Source organism: Acanthochromis polyacanthus, chromosome 23 (genome assembly GCF_021347895.1).
Source record: "Acanthochromis polyacanthus isolate Apoly-LR-REF ecotype Palm Island chromosome 23, KAUST_Apoly_ChrSc, whole genome shotgun sequence".
In the NCBI taxonomy this organism is placed as follows: domain Eukaryota; kingdom Metazoa; phylum Chordata; class Actinopteri; family Pomacentridae; genus Acanthochromis; species Acanthochromis polyacanthus.
Genome location: NC_067135.1, coordinates 19851285 through 19874980, shown reverse-complemented (window position 1 = coordinate 19874980; position 23696 = coordinate 19851285). Strand labels below are relative to the sequence as shown.

At 40.8% G+C, this 23696-nt stretch overlaps 1 protein-coding gene across 3 annotated transcripts; it reads left to right on the top strand.

Annotated features, from left to right (window-relative positions):
* Positions 1-23696, top strand: cd99l2 (CD99 molecule-like 2). Of its 3 annotated transcripts, none has more exons than XM_022211546.2 (10): positions 1-218; positions 2998-3051; positions 3708-3743; positions 8071-8190; positions 9584-9664; positions 12649-12717; positions 12806-12856; positions 12964-13083; positions 14890-14955; positions 15275-23696. In XM_022211546.2, the coding sequence occupies exons 1-10, from the start codon at positions 155-157 to the stop codon at positions 15334-15336; spliced, it is 723 nt and encodes a 240-aa protein (XP_022067238.1). In that variant the 5' UTR covers positions 1-154; the 3' UTR covers positions 15337-23696. The 3 variants fall into 3 exon arrangements, with proteins under 3 accessions (XP_022067238.1, XP_022067240.1, XP_022067237.1); XM_022211545.2 differs by having other exon boundaries at positions 2-218; positions 3705-3743; XM_022211548.2 differs by lacking the exon at positions 9584-9664 and having other exon boundaries at positions 3705-3743.

The following is a 23696-nucleotide window of genomic DNA, read 5'->3' as shown; positions in this document are numbered from 1 at the left end:
AGGAAGTGGCACAGAATGGGAGTGCCTCGCAGTGCCATAGTGAACGCCTTGATTGCGGCTTTCAGAGGACCAGCTTGTAGACACGCTGAGCGGCCACAGGCCCGTTATTTCTGCCTTTCTATCCACTTTGTCCCGGCTGCGTGTCTGTGGAATCATGGCTCTGCGCTCTCTGTGCGCTCTCTATCTGCTGCTGCTGCTCCAGCTGCTGCCGCTGCAAGGTAAGGCTTTTTGTCCGGCGCACCTCAGCAAACCACATATTCTGCCTTTTGTGCCGCACTTTGGTGAAGGCCGAGGAACGGTTCACCGGCCCCAGACACCGGTATATGTCTGGGAGCAGAGGCCCGTCTATTCCCATTCTTTCTGAATAATCATCCTTTTAGCGCACAGATCCGCATGTTGTAGATTTTTCACATTACAGTTAAATTCAATTATTGGAGCCACATTGACTCTTGTTGCGCCAATTTAACAAGAGAAATAAGCAGCTGTCATAGACTGGGCCATTGCAGATAATCTGTATTTCCCAAGGTTGGGTTATTGATCTAGGCTGATAGTTGGGACAGGTCAGAGAGGAAACACCCAGTCATTGCTGTCTGGATTACAGCTGCACGTGCCATGCTGGAAATGATGTCACTCAGTCTTGATGGGTGAAAGGTTTGTAATTTACCTGCAAAATCTAAACAAATACAGGTGAAAAGCACATGATTTGATTTACATTTGCACCTAACATTAGCAACATTTTATAGTCAGTGCAGCACAGCGATGCAGATTATGCAAATATTATGCAAATCATCAGAAATTTGGCGCAGCAAGTTTAGAAGGAGGACAGAAATCATGTTTTCCAAAAAATATGAAGATGTTAGAGTTAGCTGGTATTAGGTTGAATAATAATGTGGACAGTACTGTTCTTTGCATAACTGCTGTGGCGATAGGGTGGATGCACCTGTCTGATTTTTACAACACTGAGTATGCATGCCCAAAATCCAAATTTAATATCAGTATCAGTGGATCTTACAGAAATGCATGCAAAGCTGGAGAAGCTGTTTCTAGCATGGATCAATCACATCAGACCTTACAAGGTCAGCGACAGCCTCTGTACCACACAGCACATGGGGGCAGGAAACCGAAGCGAAGCTGCTGTACTGCAGCTTAGTGCCAGTATACAGGGAGTCCCTAAAGTCCCTGAACATAGCCAGAAATACATATTTGCAAGAAATACAATTTTTAACAACATTTTATTCAATATAGAATTAATGTAAAATTTGATAAGGAATCAAATATATATCAAACATACTGTCCATATTTAATATGTGGAGGCAAAAAAAATCATTTCATAAGATTTTCTATGTGTCCAGACTTTAAGGACACCCTATACTGTGTGTTCACATATCATAATGTATGGTATTTGCCCACAGGACCCCCTTAAACATTAAAAGATGAAAAAGAAATATTTTTACATGTCTCTTTAAACACAGTTGGGTGTTAATTAATGAAAGAATCTGTCTATTTATCCTTGGCACTGAGCAGAAGAGTGGAGGGGGGGTGTTGAAAGATGAATAAGATGCGACTTAAAGCTGCATCCTGCCTTCCTGGGAGATGTATGGTGTATACACTACCATTCAGAAGTTTGGGTCACTTAGAAATGCCCTTATTTTTGAAAGAAAAGCATTTTTTTCAATGAAGATAGCATTGAATGAATCAGAAATCCAGTACAGTCTAGATATTGTTAATGTGGTAATAGCTCCATAGGGGTACAGAGGAACATTTCCAGCAACCATCACTCCTATGTACTAATGCCACATTGTGTTAGTTAATGGTGTTGAAAGGCTCATTGATGATCGGAAAACTGTTGTGCAGTTATGTTAGCACATGGATAAAAGTGTGAGTTTTCATGGAAAACATGAAATTGCCTGGGTGACCCCAAACGTTTGACCGGTAGTGTAACCAAATTTGAGCCAGCTCACTGGAATTGTCTTCTTAATCAAGAAAGGCACACATGCAAGCAAATCGGGATTATTTTATTAAAAAGCTTGCACATACTGGCAGATTAAACATTACAGAAACATAAAAAATTTATTTAGGGCAGCAGTGGAAAACACCTTTCAGTGGGTGGCGGTCGACTAAATTTGTTAAGCGCTGTACATTTCAAAAAGAAATAATGTATTTATACTCCACTCGTTTATTTAACAGCTGTAGTTACTGTATGCTTTTTGTTTGAAATACATATCAATCACACTATGCATTGTTAGAGATAAATCAGGAGTTTCCTGTCCTTTTCCATGTGTCCAATTCCAGTAACACCATGTCTGCTTGTTTGAGGCCCCTTGCCATGTATCAGGTGTCTGTAAATCGAAGAGACATTTCCTCCCTAAGCTTCTCAGCTGAGTTCATTCAATAACAGTTAGAGGTCAAATGATTCAATAATTCACAAAGAGAAAAGCTCAAAAGCAACAAAGGACCCCTGGACAAATAGAGGTGGTTCGAACTAGCTGTGCTTTTTCTGCCTTGTCTTCTTTAGCACTGCATCAGTTTAAATGAAAGTTTAATCTTTATTTTTCTAAATATTTTATGTGGATATTGGAGGAATGGCAATGAAATAGAATAAAACTGAGTATGGTTTACAGCTATTTATCCACTGTCTGTATGAAATGAAGATATTTTATAGCAAGTCCGCAATTGCCTCTCTACTTGTTTGCAATGCGGATTACCATAAAACAAGCTGCAAATGACAGTCACTGAGGTTAGCTCATTTTTGTTTGCCTCTGTGGCTGTATCTTTCCTGCTTAATAATCTGTACACTGCAGTCCAGACAAACAAATAGAAGGGAGGATTAGAGCACTGTGGGCACAGTTGGACCCCGGGGCCAGGCTTTTGTGTCTGTGTGTCACCAGCTGGTCCTGGACAGCTGAGCACGAAAATGGTCATATTTCTAGATGCTTTGATCAGACATGAGATTGAGCTTTAAAGCACTGATACAGTATGTCCTTCTCTGCGCCACAGTCCTTTCCCAGGGGGAATTCGACCTGAGCGATGCTCTGGATGACAAAACGCCACGTAAGTACAGTGAAACACCACTCATCTTTTTCCACCCACAGTCCAAACACAAGGTGAACTTGGGACCCTGTTTGAGATATGCGTCTTTTTATGTTAATTTGATGGTAATTTAAAATGCGGGTCTCAAGTCTGAATAAGCATGGATCACTTAAGTCATATTAGAGAATTCTGTTGAGGTCAGCTCTTTGAATTTGACACAATCAGTGGAACTGCATTAGGCTGATCCAGAATGCTGCTGCCCTGCTGGTATCCACACTGCTTGCCCTCTCTGTTCACCTCAGTGGCACCTCCAGCAAGGAAGCTGGACCTTTCTCCCTCAGCAATGGTGAAATGGTACATCCACTGTTGTCACTTTTCTTGGTCAGACTTCTCCCTTTTGGATCCACAGTAGTGGAATGACCCGTCCACTGAAGTCAGGACAGAAGAGTCAGCAGATCTTACTAACACTTTTATTCAACTTTCACTACTTGTGCTCTATGATTTCAGTCATTTGTTTCAAAGGGATGCACTCCCAATTTTACTGACATACAACTGTGGCTTTGATGTAGTGTCAAAGCACTTATTGTAACTTGCATCTTATTCTCCACTGATTGCTTATGACAATGAGACCAATAAAAATAATTAATATGTGTAAATTTTCTCTCATTTTATAGCAGCACCTGCTACACCAAAGCCAGCAGCACCAGAAGGAGGTAAGAGCCACGTAGCAGCTACTGCTACAACAACCTTAAACTGTGTTCTCTAACCTATAGTATAGAGAAGTTACAGGTGCGCTGCAGGTGTCTTTCAGACCTCAGGGGCTTGTGGAAGTTATCGCTGTCTTAGGAGAGCATAAAAATTCAAACCAAGAAAAAAAAACCCTGACCCAGGATTGTTGGTGGCTGATCTCTGGGATAAAGAAAATCCTCCTCTACCTCTGATAAACTTTACGAGACGAGAGGTCCGACAACTGGAGGACAGCCGATCGACTTCACGTCTATCCAACGAACTCAAAACCTAACAGTTGTTCAGTGAGAAGTACAAATTGGTTTGCAGGGCTGTATTCATTGATAAACCAAGACAGGTGTTTATTATCATATTATCTTTTTTGTTATGTGATCAAGAATGATCAAAAGGGGGGAGCGTAATAGAAAATTTAGTATCTACAAACATTAATGCTTACTAATTAACTGAAAGCATTACATATTATGTGCAGCATTACAATATATGCTACTTAGTACATGCAGTCAAAACCTTTTGATATTTCTAACCTTTGGTACTTGTGGCCTTTGATAACCTTGTTAAGCTGCGTTTGTCTGATGACCTCTCCAGACATCCCATAAGATAGAGAATGTACGAATGGAAAGTACCATTTTTGCAGAATAGACATGTTACCTTTGGTTGAACCTATCTACACTGTACAGTGGGTACAGAAAGTATTCAGACCCCTTGAAATTTTTCACTCTCTGTGTCATTGCAGCCATTTGCCAAAATCAAAAAAGTTCATTTTATTTCTCATTAATGTACACTCAGCACCCCATCTTGACAGAAAAAAAACAGAAATGTAGAAATTTTTGCAAATTTATTAAAAAAGAAAAACTGAAATATCACATGGTCAGAAGTATTCAGACCCTTTGCAGCGACATTCATATTTAACTCACATGCTGTCCATTTCTTCTGATCCTCCTCGAGATGGTTCTGCTTCTTTATTGGAGTCCAGCTGTGTTTAATTAAACTGATTGGACTTGATTAGGAAAGGCACACACCTGTCTATATAAGACCTTACAGCTCACAGTGCATGTCAGAGCAAATGAGAATCATGAGGTCGAAGGAACTGCCCAAGGAGCTCAGAGACAGAATTGTAGCAAGGCACAGATCTGGCCAAGGTTACAAAAGAATTTCTGCAGCACTCAAGGTTCCTCAGAGCACTGTGGCCTCCATAATCCTCAAATGGAAGAAGTTTGGGACGACCACAACTCTTCCTAGACCTGGCCGTCCAGCGAAACTGAGCAATGGTGGGAGAAGAGCCTTGGTGAGAGAGGGAAAGAAGAACCCAAAGATCACTGTGGCTGAGCTCCAGAGATGCAGTTGGGAGATAGGAGAAAGTTCCACAAAGTCAACTATCACTGCAGCCCTCCACCAGTCGGGGCTTTATGGCCCAACGGAAACCTCTCCTCAGTGCAAGACACATGAAAGCACGCATAGAGTTTGCCAAAAAACTCATGAAGGACTCCCAGACTATGAGAAATAAGATTCTCTGGTCTGATGAGACCTAGATTGAACTTTTTGGTGTTAATTCTAAGCGGTATGTGTGGAGAAAACCAGGCACTGCTCATCACCTGCCCAATACAATCCCTACGACTGGTTGCAATTGAAGGAAGGATGAATGCGGCCAAGTACAGAGATATCCTGGAGGAAAACCTCTTCCAGAGTGCTCAGGACCTCAGACTGGGCCGAAGGTTCACCTTTCAACAGGACAATGACCCAAAGCACACAGCTAAAATAACAAAGGAGTGGCTTCAGAACAAGTCTGTGACCGTTCTTGACTGGCCCAGCCAGAGCCCTGACCTAAACCCAATTGAGCATCTCTGGAGAGACCTCAAAATGGCTGTCCACCAATGTTCACCATCCAGCCTGACAGAACTGGAGAGGATCTGCAAGGAAGAATGGCAGAGGATCCCCAAATCCAGGTGTGAAAAACTTGTTGCGTCATTCCCAAGAAGACTCATGGCTGTACTAGCTGAAAAGGGTGCTTCTACTAAATACTGAGCACAGGGTCTGAATACTTCTGACCATGTGATATTTCAGTTTTTCTTTTTTAATAAATTTGCAAAAATTTCTACATTTCTGTTTTTTCTGTCAAGATGGGGTGCTGAGTGTACATGAATGAGAAATAAAATGAACTTTTTTGATTTTGGCAAATGGCTGCAATGACACAGAGAGTGAAAAATTTCAAAGGGTCTGAATACTTTCCGTACCCACTGTATATCTGAAATAATTCAGTCTGAAGGTTAAAACCAATATAGCATTTTTAAGAAACAATACAATATGACATTTTGCACCTGTGTCTGCATCTATTATTTTTGTCTGTGCTGAAGATGTTTTCACTTCTCTGGGTTTTCCCCTACACATGTTACTATGCACATAAACAATAATGCTAAAGAATGAATGTATAATTAGCTACCACTCTCAGTCTCCTCATAGTCTCCCACAGACTGCTCTGCACTCTGTGATTTTATACCTTTGAAGCTTCAAATAAAATACAAGGACAACTTGTGATTCTCAGTAGACTTATTTCTTTAACCTGAACAACTGATGAAGAATTTTCCACAACAGGATCTTCCAGATGTAGTTGTCTTTTATACTACAATCAATTAACACCCATCACTAGTTGTGACACTGCTTGCATGAGCTAGCCAGACCTCTTTTGAATTAGGCCAGTCACTTTAAAGGGGCTGACTGTTTATGCAATGATTTACTTTACCTTTTCACTGTGATATTATACAAGTTATTATTGCAATTTCTTGTCAAAAAGCCCAATTATGTTAACCGTGATTTCATATATAAAAACAACAAAAGGGTGAAACATCCAAGTGGGTATGTACTTTTTGTAGGCACTGTATCCTGTAGTTAATGTCAGATTTGACCATAATCTTATACAGTGGGGAAAATAAGTATTGAACGCGTCAACTTTTTTCTCATCACATTTATTTCCAAAGATGCAATTCAAACAAAATTTCTACCAGACATTGATATTAACTCAAATAATCCACACATGAAAAGAAATCACAACATTCAGGTCCATAAATAATGATTATGTGGAATTAAGTAAGATAACACAGGAAAAAAGTATTGAACACGCTAACTGAGACTCATCTAATACTTGGTGGAGAAGCCTTTGTTTGCAATGACAGCTTCCAGACGCTTCTTGTATGTTTTAACTAATCGCCCACACTGCTCAGGTGTGATTTTGGCCCATTCCTCTGCACAGATTGTCTTTAAATCTTGAATATTCTTTGGTGCCCTCTGGTGAACCCTTTTCTTGAGTTCTTTCCACAAATGTTCAATTGGATTTAAGTCAGGTGATTGACTAGGCCATTCTAACAGATTGATTTTCTTTTATGAAACCATTTGAAAGTCAACTTTGCCGTGTGCTTTGGATCGTTGTCCTGCTGGAAGGTCCAGCCACGTCTCATCTTCATCATCCTGGTGGATGGCAGCAGATTCATATCAAGAATTTCCCGATACATGGCTCCATTCATTGCTCCGTCAATTATATGAAGTTTGCCGATACCATGAGATGAGAAACAACCCCATGCCATGATGCTTCCACCTCCAAACTTCACTGTTGGTACAGTGTTTTTTGGGTGATGTGCAGTGCCATTTCTCCTCCAAACATGGTATGTAGTATGACAGCCGAAAAGTTCAATTTTGGTCTCATCTGACCACACACATTCTCCCAGTATTCTACAGGCTTGTCAAGATGCTGTTTAGCAAACTTTAAACGAGCTTCAACATGTCTTTTGTTGAGGAATGGAGTCTTGAGAAGAAAGGTGACGCGTTCAATACTTATTTTCCCCACTGTAGTAGTTGCAATCAATTGACTGAGAATGTGGGATTGACATCTTGTCTGTATGAAATTATGTTTGCATGTCAATAGAGGAGTTTTTAAAATTCCGATCAGGAATCCGAATCATATGCGTCTCAATTTCTGGATTTGTCCAAAGGTGATATTTTAATGAGACGCAGGGGATGAAAACTGTCTGCATGCAGCAACATTTTTTTGGTTCGTTGTTCAAGTATCCTTAATCATCTTTTCAATGCCATAGGTCCAGAAAGTTAATTAAATTTGTATTTTTCTTCCATTGCAGTATGGGGTTTACCTGTTCCTGGAAATGTTAGATTAGGTTTTAGAGAAATATTTCCTCATACATTTCCAGCTCAGCAAACTTTGTCAGAATCAGGGTGTTTAAATATTAGATGTGTAAAGATTAAAATAAAACCTTGATGTAGCAGTAACTGTGTCTCTGTTCTCTGCAGATCCTATTCCGGATTTGCTTGACTTTGATGACCCCAAAATTCCCACCAAAGCCCCACCCAAGGTGGTTCCTAAGGTCCCCACAAGCACCAAGGCCCCAGTCAAGCCCAAACCCAAACCAGGTGAGAGACTGCATCCCCAGGGTTCTCACCAGGATTTTTTTTCAGCGTAACGGCAGGTCTTCCCGCACACGCGCAATACATGGGAACGGGTCAATCGACAGGAAAGTACGGCTGAGGTGGGGAGACATAAATTAACCTAGATAGGCACCCAGTCGATAAAAACAAATGTACATGGCGTTATCTGTCAAAATATCAGCGTTAGCGGCCCTAATCACAGTGTTAACCCTTCCTGTTCGGCCCCGACCGTGGTCAGGAAGCCCGGGGTTAACCCCCTTCACTTCCTCAGCAGCCGTAGAGGCAAAGACACAGGAGCCCAGCCGTATCGAAGAACACTGCAGCCTTTATTGTCCATCAACAGTGGCTGAACCGCACAGTACCGCCAACCCAGCAACTACACACCTTCTCTCCTCCTCTACTGAACTCGCGCTGCATTCAGGGTCGCTCGGATATCTCACTCTCCCCCTCTCTCACACACACACACACGCTGCTCTCTCTCCCTCTCTCATGACGGAGCCACACACTCTCATAACAACAGCATAATCTTTGAAATGCGCTGGCGAGAACCCTGATCTGTCAAAATAACAGCGTAGCGGCCCTAATCACAGCATAATCTTTTAAACTGACAGCGTAACGGGCTGTTACGACAGCGTAACGGCCCGTTAGACAGCGACCGTTAGACAGCGCGTTTCAGCGTAACGGGCCGTTATGCTGAAATGCGCTGGCGAGAACCCTGATTCCCCTAAAGGTTTGCTATCTGCTCTCCTCCTGAGGCCTGCACCTCAGCTGCACAGAGAACCAGGTTTGAAGCAGCATTTCTTTAAAATGAGGTCTTCATCTCTGATTTGACCTCATTTATGTTGTTGAGATTTGTTTTCTGACCAGCTTCTCTTCTAATTTACTTTCTTAACTTTTACCTTATTACAGTCAGGATAATATACCATTTACCAGCTCTGATTTCATCAGTACAACAGTCTTAGGAACCATTCTGATTAACATTACAGGGAGATCTATGGAGAAACATTCACTGTGCTCCTCAGAAATCGAACTCATCATTGTGTTCGATTTCTGAGGTTAAGTTCAGACATACCGTATTTTGAACACATAGTTGTGTTAAAAGTTAACATAAATAGTTTTCAACATACAACGTAGAGTGAGTTAGGTAATCACGAACAGCTGACTTACTACTGCAACTTTTTGATTTTATGATATCATAGACATGAGGGGAGGTTAGTGCAGGACTCTGGACTTTAGACAAATCTGCTTCCTTTGTTTCTGGTTTAGTTTTTCTCAGCTGTTAATACCCTCTCTGTATGCACTAATGTTTGTTTTTTGAACTCCTCATTTTGCCTTCATGTTGCAAAAACATTGATCATAGACCTTTTGACCCTTACAGCTTCTGATGACTTTGACCTGGCTGATGCCTTGGACCCCAACAATGACATTGGTGGCAAGGATAAGAACAAGGGGCAGGGAGGTGGGTGGGAGAGTATCCCATAGGGTCCACAAAATTAGTAAATCATCACTCTTAATTAAGTCTGATGACTTAATAAGAATTTTCTGTGCAATTAAAGCCCTATGTGTAGAATTTGAAAAAATAAAAGTGAAAAACACTGGTAGACAGTAGTGCAGCCCAGCAAAGACATCATTTAATGATTAGTTACTCTAATCTCCTTAATATTCTGCACATAGGGCATTAATGAGTGATAAATCATTATTTCTTATTTATTGTTGATGCACAGTTTGCCTGTGGGTTAATGTCTGAGTTTTGGTACCAGTTCTCAAGAAACCCTCATCATTGTAAATTGTACCTCCATACTTTACCCTAAGTCTACCCACACATCTACAATGGATATGTCCTTTTTCTGCCATCTCCTAGTTTAGGCAGTCCCTCCAGGAATTCCCGCGAATTCCCGCGAAATCAACCAATCTCCGCGAATTTTGCGCGGGCTTGCAATTTTCTCCAATCGCCGCAACTTTCCCGCAATTTTGGCCAACGTAATGCACATACGTCACTGAATTCACTTCCTTGTTTATGGTTTGAAGATGCAGACATGTGAGATACTAATGTCTCTCATTTACCAACAAAAATAACTGCTGAAGACCGTGATAAACAATTAATTCACTGATGTTCTTCACCAAAGCGGAGCTAAACTGTTTTACACCCGTGCAATACTGTGGTGGAATACAAAAATAGAAAAAAAAAAATCATTGATTGATACACACTTTTTAAAAAACAAAACAAAACACGAAGTATATTAGAATGGCTGAAATGAGCGGACAACAGACCAGACAAATCCCCATGATGGAAACTGTTACATCCAGATCCATTAGAGCACTGAAAGAATGAAGGTAAATTAGATTAATTATTCCACCAAAGAACACGGCGGAGTTATGTGACGATCAGCTTTTGTGAATCCTTCCTCTGTTACCAACCTCACTCAAAAACGGACTCAGAGAAGTGACTGAAATTCTCAGGGTCGGTCAGAAATGACACAAGGACCAAGTGATTAGACTTTGGCAGTGATACGGCTTAAAGTTTGGATCCACGGATTTGTTAAGGAGTCATAGCGGCACGGCGTCTGATAGCGGCACGGTAACCATGGCAACAAGTGAACGCTACCTCAGCGGCCTGCTGACGATCACATGATTGTGATCGTACAACAACAAATCGACCTCTGTGAACGTATCGGAAATGACACAAGGAACAACTGATTAAATTGTGGGTTTTTCTGAGTCCCATCAATTCCCGTCGCCCCCTGCATAGTTAGGTCACTTCATGTTAAACCAGTATCTGGCTGCTGCTAATATACCACTGTGGTGTGCCAGCTTTTGTGGAAATAGGTTGGAACGTTAAATAATTAATTTCGGAATAAATATTGTCAATTACAGTGTTGAAACATGTTCTAAAAGCTGGAAAAAATGCAGCTTTTTAGCAATTGTCACTGTCTTCCGCAATTTCATCACAACAAATAAGCTTAAAACATCGCAACTTTTATCGCAATTTTTTAGAAGAGTTGCCACGAAATCAGGCATTTTCGGCCACAATAATCACGAAAAACTCCCGCGAAAACCTGGAGGGACTGTTTAGGATTCTTACAAGAAACCCATGTCTCGACCGTAAACATCCATCCATCCTTCCATCTGTTATCTATATACCACTTAATCCTCATTAAGGTCGCGGGGGGAGTCTATCCCTGCTGACTTAGGGTGAAGGCAGGAGACCCCCTGGACAGGTCACCAGTCTATCACAGGGCTACACAGAGTGAAACAATCACACTCACATTAACACCTATGAACAATTTAGAATTATCAGTTAACTTCAGCATGTTTTTGGAGTGTGGGAGGAAGCCGGCGAACCCAGAGAAAACCCACACATGCACAGGGAGAACATGCAAAGTCCATGCAGAAAGATCCCGGGAAGGCGGGGATGCGAACCGGGGATCTTCTAGCTGTGAGGCGATGGTACTAACCACCGAGCCACTGAACTGCCCCAGCTGCAGTCATGTGATCAGCAAAACAGTAACTTTTCTACTATTTAGTCATTTAGGCACAGAAGCGGCTTCTGAAGAAGCAGAATGATATGGAAAGCCCCCCTTTGCAAATGACAGGCTTGATTCCTTAGGTTTGTTATAAAACCTCAATACCCTGCAGTTTCAGGGTAGAAATACTCAGCCATGTTTGCTTATTTTGCTCATGATATTCCTCATAAAAACATAAGAACACTAAATAGAGATGTTAACAAGACGCTGAATTTGTTTTTTAAATAGAAGAACAGAGGATGCAATAAGTGAGATGTAAAGTATGTTTTAAGAAAGCATTCAAAAACCTGAAAAGAGACTCATCCAGTAATTGTGAGATTCTTGTTTCTGACATCACTGCAAACTTCCACAGCACAACAGCTTATGTGGACCAAAAAGAACGGTACAGGGTCACAGTAGATCCATCTCCAGCATAGTTGTGTGATACTAGACCAGACTGCAGTGCAGAATGGAAATACAGCGTCAGTCAGAAGACAGAAAGACCGTTTTATCATCTCCAACACGCAGTCTGTTAAAAAAAGTGCTACAGAAGAATTGCAGTAAATGACACTCCCAAGTCAGTTCTCCTAAAGAGAGGGAGCTCATTGTTGTCCTCTGTCTCTCATCACCACACAACCCACCACCCCCCACTCTGCTGACAGAGAAACACTGTCTTCTGCTTCACATATTTGTGGTAGGATTTTTTGAGTCTATTAGCGAAAGACAAAAAATTGCTTTATAGTTTTTATGAATTTGCTTCAATCACTGCATGTTTTTCATTTTCTACTGAATTAGTATTTTTTAATTTTTATATATCTTTAATGCTATAGTCCCACCTATGTTGATATATCAAGTGATCTTAAGTCTGTGGGCCAGGACAGTATGTTGGTGGATATCAGTCCAAATCTTAGGTGTGATGATTATTTGCGTCTTCTCCTAGGTGGATTTTCTGACAGCGATCTCATTGATGTGAGTAACGACAACACCTACAAACCTGACAAAGCCAAAGGTAACATGAACCTTCAAAGATAATACATGTAAAGCGTTTCACTCCATCACTGCGGAAAGGATCAGATGTGAACACTCTCTTTCCACAGGGAGGCCAAGTGGTGACAAAGATCAGATTAACCAGTATGATGACAGCGGTGGTGGGTTTTCTGTCTTTGCTGTTTTCTTCCATATGCAGGCATGTCTGTTTGTGTGGCAGCCTCAGCATAATATGTGTATGGATTTGTGTATGTGTGCGTATTTTCAGAGACCACAGCAGAGGTGGGCACCATTGCAGGGATTGCTAGTGCGGTTGCCATGGCACTAGTGGGCGCAATCAGCAGCTACATCTCCTACCAGAAGAAGAAGTTCTGCTTCAGTATACAGCGTAAGGCTTTTACAATGCAGTCATGTATTTTAGAGGGGCCATTCCCTCAAGCATGTAGTCCTCAGCAACGCGTGACTACTGCTGCTAACATATACACCAATCAGCCTCAACATTGTGACCACTGACAGGTGAAGTGAAAAACACTGATTGTCTTGTTATAACACAACTGATGAGGGAAACTTGATTCCGTGGCTTTTGGCTACTCGTCGTGCTCTTATACTCCGTCGTGGTCCAAAAATTAACAAAAATAGAGTCTATATTCCAATAAAGGTCACTGTCCAAACTCTCAATTATGAATGGATTCATCAATTTATTTACCTTCTGGACTTCATCAAACTTAACAAAAAGCAAAGTCTTTCCAACAAACAGTTTGTAACACCTCTTCTTTGCACCACACCTGTGGCAATTAGTGTGACCTTTAAATACACGGGTAACTAGTCACAGCACCACTTGCTGGTTACCAACTGAAATGGCTCCAACAGCAATGTTCTGCTGGGAAACCATGAGTCCTGACGTTCATGTGGATGTTTGACCAGCACCACCCACCTGAACATTGCAGATCAACAGGTCCTGTGTCCGTGCGCCACTGGGTCAGAGGAGTTTTAACAGCATAAAGGAGACCAACACAATATTAGGCAGGTGGTCATAATGTTATGCCTGATCAGTGTGTGCTATAGCTCAAAATAGCTGTATTGAGTAGCATTAGCTGTCGATACATCTGGCAAGGCTTTGTCTTACACGTCCTGTCCTATTACCTAGTTTGCTGAAAACTTTCCTCATATAGAAAAGCACTCAGAGAGCTCAGTACTCTGCCAAGGAGTTGTCATGTTCATTCCCCTGTATGGGATTGCCAGAAATGCAGCTTTTTTCTTTAGAAATGCAGCATTTATTTATTAGTTATTGATAATCAGAAACCACAGCAATATAGAATGTGGCCATTTAATATAGATGTACCCACCAACAGAATGACCTTGCACTGAGCACAGGCGTGTGTTATGCATGTGTACGTTATGTACGGATACTGAATCACGTTACCAATCAGGCAGTGAATTGATGGGATTTGGAAACACCCCCACAATTTAGTCAGATGTTCCTTGTGTCATTTCCAACAGGTAAGTCCTGATAAGTCCACAGCGGTCGATTTGTAGTAGGATTGTAATCATGTGATCATCAGCAGGCAGCTGATGTCATGTTTGCTGGTTGTCATAGTTACACTGACTCCATTGCAATGATACAGAAATCATTTACAAATCCGTAGATCCAGACTATACGCTGCATCACTGCCAAAATCTAACCACTTGGTGGTTGTGTCATTTCTGACCTTCCCTGAAAATTTCATCCAAATTCCGGTCTGTTTTTGAGTAATCTTGCTGACAGACAGACAGACAGACAAACGTACATCAATCGTCACATAACTCCGCCGCATTATTTGGCGGTATAATAAAGCTGATACTTAGTTGTGAATTACATGAGTATTTGCTTCAAAACAGCATTCTACATCATTCAGTGTTAATTATATTAATTGTACAAAAACTCAACATTGTAAAACCAGTAGTACACCGTATTAGAAGTATTTACAACAGACATAGTAAGAACAGGGCTGCAGTTCATAATTGGGTTATTCAATCTCAGATAATCAGCAGCCTTCTTCTTGACCATGTCTGATTTGTTTAAACTTTTTAATCATAAACTAGAGATATCTGTGAACTTTGGATGATTAGATCTATCAAATATCTTCCAGGTTAAGGTTCTGCTTGTGCTTCTGACTTTTTGACACTCAGTGGCTGTTCTGCTGTGTTGTGACAGAGAGCCTGAACACTGACATGGTGAAAGCTGACAACCCTGACACAGTGGTGGCGACAGAACCACAAGGTATGCCGCTGCACTCTACTCACATCTGCTTCATGTGCATTTCCATTCTCATCTATTTTTTTTTTGTTGTTAAAAGAAACTTTTTTTCAACTTATGAAACTGATAGAATGTGAGGAAAAAACTGATCACAGTTTCTGAATGCAGTTATCAGATGATGGAGATCGGTAGGACATATCTTGAGGAAAATATAGTCCACACACTTGAAGAGATTGTTTTTAGAACATATTTTCACCCACAGTTAGAAATCTACCGACTTTGTGCAGTAAATGACTGCTTTTGTAATATCTGATGGAGGTGACGTGTACTTTTGTCTCTGCAGTCCAACAGACTCTTCTGGAGCCGCCCAATGCTGAGCCTCCGACTGAAGAGAATGCTGTGTAACACACACACGAAGACACCCCCTACACAACTCATCCCTACCTATACACACACACAAAACACGCATACACCCACACACACACACACTCTCACAGCCACGCTACAGGGCAGACTGTTGTGTAGCATGTCATGTTGATCCTGTAGTTTGTGCTGCAGAAGCTGAGATTTCTAGTCCTACACTGAATGTGGTTTTTGTTCTCTTGCCAGTTATGGGAATTTTGACAAATGTACGTGTACATAGCAATTTATTGTTTTTGGCACCACTAACAATGTGAGTTTCAGTTATCTGTGGGCTGAAGCTGCTGTGGTATCGTATCCAGACACAGCGAGAACAGTGGGGGAAGAATACAGAAAGAAGTTCTACAATTACGCTTAGCAGACGCTTTTATCCAAAGCGACGTACATCTGAGAGTAGATACAACACAAGCAAGGAGCTAGTTGATCTTATTATGTTGTGTTGGTGAGAGAAACTCATCTGGGCATCTGTGGGGATGTGCCAAGCTGCTCTGAGTTCACAGAGATTTAGTCACTGTACGTTGAACTAGGTGGTTTACTTACCGACTGGTTAACATTTGGGATACTGATAAATGAGTAACCTGCAGCCTGATTTTAAAAAGAGCCAGAAAAGTTTGTATTTTGTGCAGCTAAACTTTCAGGGAACCAGAGTATGCTGTGATGCATACCTTTATGTTTTTATTTTCTTGTAGTAGTATTTTTTTTTCTGTGAATGAAAGATGTGAATTTTAATCAGGACTATCTCATACCTTTACTTGCTATGGAACACAGTGGCTTTCAGTTTAACTTTTTTGACAAATAATTGATCTTCTGTCATAAATCAAAGCATTGATGACCACTGAAGTAAATCAGATCTGAACTGGAACAACCCTTCATAAAATTAAGGAATGGAGATCTGTATTTTCCCTCCACTGTGGTGTTGAATTTGAATGAGGGGCATTTAACAAGATTCTTGTCATAGCCCTGTAGCAACGGATTGCTTTGTTAAATGATGTGATAACATGGAAATGATTCACACCAGCAGTCAGCTCCTAGAACTGGACAGCTAATAGTGATAGAGACTAACTAAACCTACAAAATGTGACATTTTTATTTCATTTATTGCATTTTCAGTTTGCTGAGCACATCATAATCACTGATTACTACAGTAATGTTACATACAATAATAATTCAGGGTCAATGAAGTATCTAAACAGGCTTAATTACAGTTTGACCCACTTGGTACATTTATGGGCTTCACTGGAATGGAATTGGAGTTACTGCATGTAACTACTGTTTACATCATTTGATGGTTACATCATTAGTTGCTGCGTGTCGGTCCATCTACTTCCTCCTCACGTACAAAGTTGCCTTATTCAGATTTGGATCTTTTTTGCCGTGAGGAAAATAAGGCATCTGAACATTTCTGTCTATAAACTGCGTACGACTTTTTATAGTGTAAATAGCCTAATATTTGAAATTGTTTTGTTTCAACTAGCCTTTAATTAATTACAATGCCTAGTGACTGGAGCCTGGAGGAGATTGGTTTTTCAAAATGGGGATGGTGACACTCGCAGTGCACCACCCATCGTGTTCTTTGTAAAGGACTGAGTGGTTGACACAATAGCAATTTAGGCTCAAAAGAAAAGTTCAGACGTTTGAACATAGTGCCAAATATGGAACATCAGATAAGCACTCGCTGCACTTGATGTAAAAAACTGAAGCTAGCTACATCAGTTCCACTGCAGTTTAAGCTTAAAAATGCACAGCGCGTGCTTTCTCCGTTGATCTGAAAGGGATTTTCTTCAGTGGAAAAAGAGGAAAGGTCAGCACTTTGTTCCGGGAAAAAAGTGAACTGTGATGAGATTCGTGGACAGGCAGAAAATGTTGAAGTTGCTACATAATAGCAAATATTGTTTGCGCTCTGTTTTCTTGTGTTAGCAGTAGTGTGTGTGCAGAAAAACAACTCTGAAGTGGCCTTTTTCCCATGGCAGCCATTTTGACTTGACATCATTGTGATGACTTGTTTTGGGAACAGTATGACAAGAGCATAAAATAAGCAGACTGATCATACTGTGAAGCAGGTGGCTATTAGATGAAACCTTGTAGGAACCCAAAGCATAAACTGATAAAGATCGGTTTAAAATCTTGTCAGTATCCTGTGAGTTACACTGTTACATCTGGCTTTAGTGCTTTCTGTGTATCCATGAGGCCTAACAAACAGAATAAATGCATTCTCTCCCTCAAAACATACACAAGACTAGTTGTAGTTGTATGTTCTTGGTGCTTTACTGTCATCAGCCGTCTGTCATTGGAGCAATCTGAAAGCATTCCTGGGAATGTGTAGCATGTGACCTTTATGCCTAACACCTTTGAAGCTGTTGCTCTACAGAGTGCCTTTAACCACATTACTGTCCTGAGAACAGGTATTCCACTGTACCAAAAGAGGATAAGATTACATGATGTGTAAAACCATGCTAAAATTTCTCTAATGCACAAAACAGCTGAGCGTAAGGTTGTATGTAAGCCCTTATTAAATACTGTGTGACCCTACTTGTTGCACTAAATATGATTACAGCAACAGAAGGCATCCATATCAGTTATCATGGGTGATGCCAATGTTCAGTCCAGAGACCCTGTGTTTTTTTTCAGGGTTGATATTGTGTTGTCGCAGCCTGCTACAATGGATTTTACTGTCTGGCACAAGATCAGGGAAGAAGCTGTTTTCCGGCTTCACTCTGTCCCAAACAAACTAGATGATATGTTTTCTTGTCTATATTCACTACTGTTAAAAAGTTTGGGAAAGAAACCATTTTTTTCAATGTAGATAACATTAAATAAATCAGAAATACAGTCTAGAAATAGTTAATGTGGTAAATGACTATTCTAGCTGGAAATGGCTGATTTTTAATGGAATATCTCCATAGGGGTACAGAGGAACATTTCCAGCAACCTTCACTCCTGTGTTCTAATGCTACATTGTGTTAGCTAACGGTGTTGAAAGGCTAATTGATGAATAGAAAACTCTTGTGCTAGCGCATGAATGAAAGTGTGAGTTTACATGGAAAACATGAAATTGTCTGGGTGACCCCAAACTTATAATGTATGTCTACACACAAAAATATTCATACCTGATGAAAGCTGTGTTCTTTTTGGCTGCGTCCCCCTAGTCACTGTATCAGAAAGGGAGTTTCAGATGCTGTTAAATGATCAGACTCACAGCTACTAAAGTACACTAGATATTCTTCAAAATGGATGCCATGGGAATATGATTTACAAAAGCAGAAAGAAGATGCATTGATGAGATAAACAATGGCCGTTTAAAGGCACAGAGGAGTGACTAACTGCCACACAGAACATTGTAGTTCAGATAATCTGCATTTTAAAAAGGTAGAAGTGCTTTAGCTGTGTAGATAATTTTAGCAGCCATAGGTAGCTGTAGGTTTTAAATAGTGTCCTAACAAATACTTTTGGAAAGTTGTGATGGTTGTACTGTGAGCAGTTCTGTGTTTATACTAGTAGAAGTCTCTAAGAGCATATTTATGCTCCATATTAGACTTAAGTCTTTAGTGTGTGTGTTTACACTCTTCGCCTGCTCTTTTTACACTTTGTACCTGAAATGAATTTTCCTAATAACATAGCTGAACTTTTGTAGATAGTTACTGCTTCCTCGTGAGTGAGCTTGTTGTGCGCTGCCAACGATTTGTTGTTTTTCTTCACACTTCTTTCGTCTCGTGTGTTCTTACATGAGAAAGCTTTAACTGGGAGACCTGGGCTGCATCGGAAAACCGTTCACTGTTTTCTACACTGTCTGATATTTAGATTGTTTTATAGCACTGCTCCAAATCTGAAGTGGGAGGAGATTTAAATTATCCCACAATGCAGCATGAAAAATAGTGAATAAAGTTGTCATGTTTTATGTGGTCGAGGGTGGCACTGGCAAAGTCAACAAAAGATAACCGTTTCATTTGTAAAGGTGGCTGTGTGGAAGTTAACAGAATGTACTCACTACATTACTTTTTCATTCAGCCTGTAGTTGAATATTTCTGAGCTTTCTGCAGAATTTCTCCAATTAGAATATGCACCCACTGCATGCATGTCAGCAAAACCCTTTTTTAACGTGAGAGCTTGGGTTCTGGTCCTTCTTTTAAACTGTTCTTCGAAAAAACAGACCAACAACCACCTATGCATTTTTAAAACATAAAGAAGAAAGAAATACATGACATAAAGGTGAAACATGCAACCATAACTGGTTAACAACTGCCATTATGGATTAGACTGGACTTAGTAGTGACTGACAGAATAGTCTGTATCTACACAGGAGAAAATGTGTGAAGGACTTTGGATGTTAGCTCTTGACTTTAATGTGTATAAATCTCTGTTTTTATATTTTGTCCTTAAATATGTCAAATACTGAATGAGTATGTGTTGTGTGAGAACTGTAATAGTGTTGGACAGTACAGTCATCCAGCTGTGCTTGTGGTCTATAAGAAGTTTGGGTTACATATCTGACAGGTTGCAGCGTAGTTCTACACAAATTCTACACTTTGCCTTGGAGAAGCAATCTCTTCTATCCACAATTCCTTTGTCCACTCTTTTACTCACAGTCCTTGAACACTCCAGCTGCTGCAGCACAACATGCCACTGCAACTGGTTGCACAAAGATAGATGGCACCCCAGTTTTTGCTCTTACCATGAAACAAATACTGGGTATATATTCATCCATCCATTCTCTATACACCACTTTATCCTCACTAGGGTTGTGGGGGGTGCTGGAGCCTATCCCAGCTGATTCGGGCGAAGGCAGGGGACACCCTGGACAGGTCGCCAGTCTGTCACAGGGCTACATATACAGACAAACAATCACACTCACATTCACACCTACAGGCAATTTAGAGTAATCAATTAACCTCAGCATATTTTTTGACTAGTTTTCTCCGGAAGCCGGACTGCCCGGAGAAAACCCACACTGCAAAGATCCCAGGCCCACCCCGGATTTGAACCGAGGATCTTCTTGCTGCAAGGCGAAAGTGCTAACCACTACTCCACTGTGCAGACCCTGGGTATCTATTGTCTTGGGGAAAAAAACTGTCATGTTGGAAGACCTCAGAAGGTAGACCTCTGTTATTATAAGTATGAAAGCTGGGATAGTCAGTATTTTTTGGATTCACTGGACAAATGTTCTATACTAACCTACATCTAGTAATTCAAGCAGTATGAACAGAGCTCCTTTTTCAGCCTTTAGAAAATCTGGATTTTTGTCCATGGCTATGAGGTTCACATGTACAGGGTGAAAAAAACAAAAAAACGGGAACTTTTTAACAATCCAATAAAACCAAGAGTGATGGAAGAAATATATTTTATTCATAGTAATTGAAACCTTAAACATGCCATTTAAGAAACAATGATGGAATTTTTATTTTTTTTAAATTACTTCCTGTAGATGGCGTCCTCCTGCACGAATGCATTCTTGAAATCTGCTGTTGAGATTCCTCATTGACCGCTGCAACATCTCAGCTGGGATACTGTGAATTTCATCCTGAATTCTCTGTTTTAACTCGTCCAGAGTTCTTGGTCAAGTCATGTACACTTTACTCTTGAGACAGCCCCAGGTAGATTTCAAGAATGCATTCGTGCAGGAGGACGCCATCTACAGGAAGTCATTTTTAAAAAACGAAAATTCCATCATTGTTTCTTAAATGGCATGTTTTAAGGTTTCAATTACTATGAATAAAATATTTTTCTTCCATCACTCTTGGTTTTATTGGATTGTTAAAAAGTTCCCATTTTTTGTGTCACCCTGTATATGGGCTGACAGATCTTTGTGCAACCAGTTGTCAATGCTGTAACACCCCATTCAGATGAGAGAATGATAAACCAGAGTGTTTCCTCTCAGTTTCTTAGGGGTCTTATACCATTTTCTAAAAGCGATCCAGCATCTCTTGTGAGCTGCATTTCGAACTAGACCAGTGTGTTGTGTTCAGGGACTCTGGGTGGTGAGAGTTGCTGTTAAACTGATGAGTTCACCTTGTAAGACTCACGCATGGATAATCTCTCTGCCCTATCAGCTGTAATTCAAATGGTGCTTTTCTCTTTGCCTTATTGTACCCTGCACAGTTCCACAGGGACGCGCCACAGTATTCATCTAACTCACCGTAGCCGCAGCTGAGCAGGAGCAACAGCCACTGCCTTCATCTTCTATGAGTGCTGGGCAGTAGCGGCTGTTTGATCAGGCTCAGGCTGCCGAGAGCTGAACATCACTCAAAATCAAACACAAAACAACAAAACCTTCTGTTGACTGAATGTATTCAATATCTTCCATGTTTTATAGCAAAAACATTTGGCTTGTAGCAAAAACTCTAATCCACCAAAGACGTAGTGCTGATTGTGATTGACTTCGCCTTTGTTTTACTGGAAACGGAAGAAAATAAAAAGGATTGGGTCTGTGCTTGAATCTGAATGTAACGCAGATGACCTCAAGTGCAACATTTGGATTCGTTTGATCACTAGGATGAGAGTGAGTTGTAGAGTGTATGTGGACGTAAAGGGTCCGTTTTATAACAAGTCAAGAAAGTAAAGACGCACCTGATATGATACGTGTGTAGCTGTATGCTCACCTCAGTACACAATGTGTGAATGACTGCGCGACTGTTGGTACTGTGGACGTTGATGCTGTTTTAAGGTCCTATCTGGAACAGTGTGTGGGAATCACCAGACTGTGCTGAACATACAGACAGTGGATACCATATTATGACCATCTGTACAATCTAAAGTTGCTGCAGCCTTGTGTACCAACACAGCTGAGTTACCTACCAGCAGAGTGTAGCTAATTTCATGCTACATCACGTAGCAGTTAAACCCTGCTGTGGTTTACCCCCTTGTGAATGGTTTGGTGATGATTGGCTTGACACCCTGGGGTGGTGTTTACATTAGGAGCTTGGAGCACATCAACCATTACTGCAGAGGTGGATATTAGGCTGCAGGGGTGTTGCTTTGTTTTGTGCCATTTAGGGAACAATGGACTAAGGATGGCCAGTATTTTACTAAGGATGCTTTTAAAAGTTCCTAGCTGTATATCTTGAACCTTTTAAATGGAGCACATTCAAGGAAATGATTGGATAATAGGATTTCTGATATAAACACAACAGCAAGATATCATCAAACCCAGATGGTTTCATTAAAGCTAGCTGCATTTAAAACACTGGATTCACTGTTTCACAAGTGCTTCTCTGCAGGATGCATAAAAAGTTGAAACCATGACCAGAGATCAAATGAGGTGCTGACCATATTAAAAGCTCTGGAAGTTTTTTACATTTATGATCCTACCCTTCCCTGTCACAGAGGGAAGACATTCTAAAGCCACGTGTTGTACGAAAACGTTCCTTCTGTCCCGAATAAGCTTCAGTTGTGCAGGTTTGGGCTCAGTTACTTGTTGCCTTGACAGAAGCTCCACAGAAATTGTCAGGCAGTTTTGAGGCACTGAAAATCCTTGCTTCTTAACAGTAAAATGCGACTGAACAAAAGTGCCGTCAAACGTGTTATTTCTGCTGAAGAAAAGAAACAGTTGTTGCTGTTTTTGCTCATGTTTCATTTGGTCTTTCAAAATGTGTCTGCCTCTTTTTCATAATAAAACATCAGTTTTCACAATTAATTGCTGAATGTTGATCAAATAATTTTACCATTGGATCATTTAATCAAATTTAAGATATTTGTTGACCGCCCTATTGTTCAAAGCACAGAAGCCTGGATCTAAAAAATTTTTCTCGAGGAATGATTGCACTAAACCAGCCGGCTATGTACATAATACCACCATGGTATCCTGCATGGGATCTGCACCTATGTGGCAATTAGTCCACAGTGAAGACACAGTGTGGACACGGGGGCATGACTCTCACCCCGTCATGCTGCTGCGCTGCCGGTCCTGTCCCTGCAATGCTGGTCACCGTGTCATCCAAAGTCAGACAAAATCCTGCAGCCTCACTTTATGATTCAGAAACAGGTTCTGGTAAACAAGAACAGCCACATCTTGTTCCCAGTACAGAGCCCAGCAAAACTAAAACTTCACAGAAATGAGGGCTGCCTTTGTAAGGTCATCCACCACAAGTACTCCCACTGCTACAGTATACTGCTCTGATACACATACGCACTTTGATGCATGCTTTTGTCTACATACTGTATTATAATTCCTTGTAGCTTGCACGTGTTGAACTGTGTCTTTCAGACAACTGGATGTTGGACACTCCTTTGAAGTGTAATAGTGAACTCTGCTTTCTCTCTTATTCCACTATGCTAACTTTGACAATATGTTACAGGTATCATTATATGAACCAATACAATAAACAGTTTCAAAAGACAAGGAAGACACTGGA